The sequence below is a fragment of the Diabrotica virgifera genome, chromosome 8 (assembly GCF_917563875.1).
Source record: "Diabrotica virgifera virgifera chromosome 8, PGI_DIABVI_V3a".
Classification (NCBI taxonomy): domain Eukaryota; kingdom Metazoa; phylum Arthropoda; class Insecta; order Coleoptera; family Chrysomelidae; genus Diabrotica; species Diabrotica virgifera.
Window position 1 is genome coordinate 111,312,279 of NC_065450.1, and position 4,801 is coordinate 111,317,079.

The 4,801-nt window shown below is 32.4% G+C and overlaps 1 protein-coding gene across 1 annotated transcript; it reads left to right on the top strand.

Moving 5' to 3' along the window:
- The first annotated feature begins 816 nt into the window (after nt 1-816).
- Nucleotides 817-3,913, top strand: LOC126889507 (uncharacterized). The gene is made up of 3 exons (XM_050657847.1): nt 817-1,094; nt 1,449-1,564; nt 1,623-3,913. The coding sequence occupies exons 2-3, from the start codon at nt 1,475-1,477 to the stop codon at nt 3,837-3,839; spliced, it is 2,307 nt and encodes a 768-aa protein (XP_050513804.1). The 5' UTR covers nt 817-1,094; nt 1,449-1,474; the 3' UTR covers nt 3,840-3,913.
- The last annotated feature ends 888 nt before the right edge of the window (nt 3,914-4,801 follow it).

Below are 4,801 nucleotides of genomic sequence, written 5' to 3' on the forward strand. Positions count from 1 at the left end.
CAAAACACTTATTTGATTTCAACTCCACTAAACTAACAAAAATAGAACTAACAAAATAAAGATAAACAAAGTAATAACTTTAATACCTACAGGGTGTTTGGTAAAGAATGGGCCATAGCTTTACCTTAGATTCCTGTGAGCTCTAAATAGGTCGATTTAAGCTAACTTACCTTAGTAGAAAATTGATAATAACCTAAATACAGGGTGTCAAAGTTAAACTTTTATTTTATTTATTTTTGAATATTTCCTGACAGGCATGGGGCAACAACACGAATTTTGGTAAGTGGTGCTCTTATTGTATAATCGACTAAATTATGTGAAACAAACGTTTCTGGCTACTACCAGAGGCGTACGACAGGGAACATGGATGGTTGACCCTTCCCAAATTCTACGCCACTGGTGGAATTGCTATTTTAGTGCAATTTTTTGATTCTCCAATACTTTTTATGTAAAAAACATACTCTTCATTCGTAACGACAAAGCCTTTAGTTTTCGAGATATTTGAAGCTAAAGACGAAGGAGCATAATACATTAATCAAAATAAGGGTGCCTTTTCATTTTCAAGTTCAAATATCTCGAAAACTCATGACTTTATCGTTACGAATGAATAGTATATTATTTGCATATAAAGTATTAGAAAATCTAAAAATTATGCTAAAATAGCAGTTTTTTCAGTGGCGTAGAATGTGGGAAGGGTCAACCATTCACTTTCCCCTGTCGTACGCCTCTGGTATTAACCACAAACGATTATTTAACATAATTTAGTAGGGTGTACAGTACCTACACTTTCTGTCAAGTACCATAAGGATATCGCACCCTTAGTATTAAAAGGGCACATCTCGAAAATTAGCGTTTCTGAGTTTTTGGCATAAATGGGCACAAAACTACTAGTACTACAACTTGGCCTTGACAGAAATTGAAAACGGAGAATATAAAGCAAGTCCCGATATAATGTGACCCTTTCGTACTCCCCTCTCCGCCAACACATCTTCCCGCGAGATAGACCCATTCAGTAAGGTGCCGATGTCTGTCGAAGCAGGTGTGTTAGTGAGCGCTCTCATTACGAGTTGAGCCCTTCTATTACAAAACTTGAGGTACGTGTTGTTTTATATTTTTTGTTTTATAAAGGCACATTAAGATTAAATGCTGTATATTTCTAAAACTTCCGAAAATTTATGGGTTTATTTAAAAAGAGTTCTTTATATTACTAAAACTATTGTATGATTTTTGGAACTATATCTAAAGGATTCTTGTTATTACAAAAATATCTGTTTGATTTACAATATCATTGAAAGTTAAATCCTTGTAATACTAAAATAATTCAACGAGTTTCTTAGTTGTGTCCATAAACTACAAAGTTTTTTGGTACTACGGCCTTAATTATTGTTATTATTTTATGTACTAACAAGTATTAAATAAGAGGGTAACCATATCTTAACCTCTTACAGATACATTGCAAAAAAATTGAAGAAATATGTCATCACGATCGCGAAGAATTATGAACCTTCTTAATGTTTCACATCTACCTGATGAATGGGAAAACAGTTGCGATAAGGACCCAAACGTAAGTTTATAATTTACTAACATGTATAAACTACTTACATATTATTTTGCATTTTTAGGTCAGCAATGAAGAAAAAGAGAACATCCCTTTAAGTTCAACATCAAAACGTTCGTCGAGATCGTCATCTAGTAGTTCCAGTTCGTCTTCTAGCGTCAACAGTAGCAGTTCGTCATCTTCTAGCAGCAGCTCTTCCTCTCGATGTTGTTCACTGGAACAAGGAAGATTTGTTTCCCATATCTTAAAAGGTAAAGAAATTGAAGCCCAGCCTCAGTCTTTATCGTCTAGAACTACTTCACCTTCAATACTAGAATCCGTAATTTTAACACCACGAACTCCAGCTGTACATTACCGTATATCGCCAATGAATTCAGAAGAGAGTGATGCTGATATTAGTGACAATGATCCCACTTATAATGAACATCAAGGTAGAAAACGTTCGCCAAGCTCATCTTCAAGTTCCTCTGATGATGGTACTTCTGAAGTAGTTGCAACATCGCCCAGGAGATCGAAGAAACGTAAAGCTGATCCTACTAAATGGAAGCAAAATAACCAAAAGATAAAACGAAATGCAGGAGAACAATACATTTCTACTAAGACTAGAAACGTTGTTCCTGCGCGTCAAATGAAGAGTCCATGCAATCAGAAATGCAGATTGAAATGCAGCGAAAATTTTGATGAGGCTAAAAGACTTCAACATTTCAAATGTTTTTGGGCACTAGGAGATTTGCAATTACAGCGTATGTTTATAAAAGCAAGAATGGCTTTAGTTGAACCTAAATATAAGTATTCAAACGCTCAACATCCCAGAGCACCAAATGCTGCTTTCTACTTGTACGATGATAACGCCAAAATCAGAGTCTGCAAAACATTTTTTATCAATACGTTGGGAATAACAAGTAAAATGATTCGCACAGTAAGATATAAGACTAACAATTGCAATTCTGTTGAAGAAGATAGAAGAGGCAAACATAATAGTCATAGACGCGTGGATGACAATCTGAAAGAAGATATCATTAGATTTATCAATCTAATACCACGAATTGAATCGCATTATTTAAGAGCGTCGACCTCAAGAGAGTTCATAAGTGGATCGAAAAGTATTACTGACTTGTTTAGAGACTTTCAAGAAAAACAGAAGAATAATTCCCGAGATTCTGGAAAGTTTCATTTGTTTTATGAGATTTTTACTACCCATTTTAATTTGGGTTTTTTTCAACCCAAGAAAGATCAATGCGATCTTTGTTTACAGTATAACAACTCTTCTGCTGATCAGAGGCTTGCTCTCAAAGTCAAATATGATACTCACCTAGAAGAAAAGGAATTAAGCCGAGCAGAAAAAAAGAATGATAGAATGACTCTTGACAAATATAATTTATGCGTTTGCTACGATGTTCAAGCGATAATGCAAAGTCCCAATGGAGAAACATCATCGTTTTATTATAAATCCAAATTGAATAGCTACAACTTTACTTTGACTGTGTTAAATAAATTACCAGAGAATGAAGACGATTTTAAAGGCTATGGTGACGTGCATTGCTATTTCTGGGATGAGACCCAAGGAAAAAGAGGTGCAGTGGAGATTGGAAGTTGCGTTTTAGACTTTTTAAAGAAGGTTTGTGAGGATGCAGGTGAACATGAAGTTAACGTAACATTTGTAACAGATAATTGTTGTGGCCAAAACAAAAATAAATACATAGCTTCTTTATACATGTTTGCAGTCACTACTATAAAAAACTTAAAGGGCATAACTCACAAATTCCTTATAAAAGGTCATACGCAAAATGAAGCCGACAATGTACACATGCTGATACAGAAACAAATATCAAGAGATTTAAAAGCTGGTCCAATCTTAACACCACTTCAATACACCACCGCAATTCAGAGAGCTAGGAAAACGGGGAAACCTTTTATCGTTCATACTTTGAATCATGATTTCTTTTACGACTTGAAAGATTTACAAGTCAAGTGGGGATATAATTTCAACGTTGACGAAGAGAAGAATACCATCGTATGGAATCACATCAAAGTTATGAAATTTACGAAAGGGAACCCATTCTTTTTTCAATATAAGACATCATACAAAGACGCGTTTAAACAAATAAATGTTAGAAACAAAAGAAAGAAAATGTTGGATAATAAAGAAATATCTATCAAAACAGTTTATAGTGCGCCATTTGAGTTAAGTTTAAATAAGAAACAGGATCTCAAAGAATTAATTTCTAAGAGACTTATTGACCCTTATCATGCCTGTTACTATAATAATATGTTAATGTAACTGTTTTCTAATTGTAATTTTTAATACTTTGTTTTATTTTTGAAATGATTTATGACTATTACTTAAAACTTAAACCTGCTGGCTATTTTATATTTCATAGTTCTTTAGCTACTATTCCAGTCGTTAGCTATTCTATTCTATTCAAACACGACTGATTGTAAAAAATGAATATGATAGATCTTAAGCGCTCGCACAAAAGAAGAATGATTTTATGTTGAGAAAATTTGTTAATTTTTTTGTCTAGTAAATTCAGTAATTTTTTGTGAGAATATTTTAGTTTTGTGTTACATTATAAACGTTAAGACAATTTTGGTTTTTTTTATATGACTGTCCCAAAAAGAGTGTTATAGGTTTTGTTATTGGATTTGTATGCTACATGCCTATTACTTTTTGGTTTTTGAGAATAAAGTTATTTTTTGTTAATCTTTTACGATTTAATGTTTTATTAATTCCTTTACAAGAGGCACTTTTATCATTGAAAGTAGTTAAAGATTATTATTACACAGCCATATTTATATTTGTAACTTAAAAAATAGTGTATATTTAATCATTAAAAGGCTTAATTCGTAAGATGCCTTCAAAATTTAAAGAAATTTAGTGGGAGAGGGGCCTATCTTGGGAGAGATTTTTTGAAACGTTTTTTTTTTAATTAAATTATTTTTTTTTGTAATATTTCGATTATCCATTATAGAGTAAAAATACTGTAAATTGTATACCTAGATTTTTATTTATCTATCTTTTCAAATAAAAATGTTATAGGTGAGTAAATGAAAACGATGAAGTTGCTTAATCTTTAATCTCGTTTTCCCAAAAGTAACGATTTTCGAGATGTGCCCTTTTAATACTAAGGGAGCGATATGTCAAATAGTTTTTAAAGTTCTTAAAGTTTTAAATAAAGAATAAATTATTTAAAAAAATACTTAATAATTTGACATATCCATGTGATACTTGGCAGAAAGTGT

Excerpts from the sequence above, each read along its gene's own strand:
- LOC126889507 (XM_050657847.1), top strand. The coding sequence starts at position 1,475 with ATGTCATCACGATCGCGAAGAATTATGAACCTTCTTAATGTTTCACAT. Across the intron at positions 1,565-1,622 it reads GTTGCGATAAGGACCCAAAC|GTCAGCAATGAAGAAAAAGA; the intron begins GTAAGTTTATAA and ends TTGCATTTTTAG.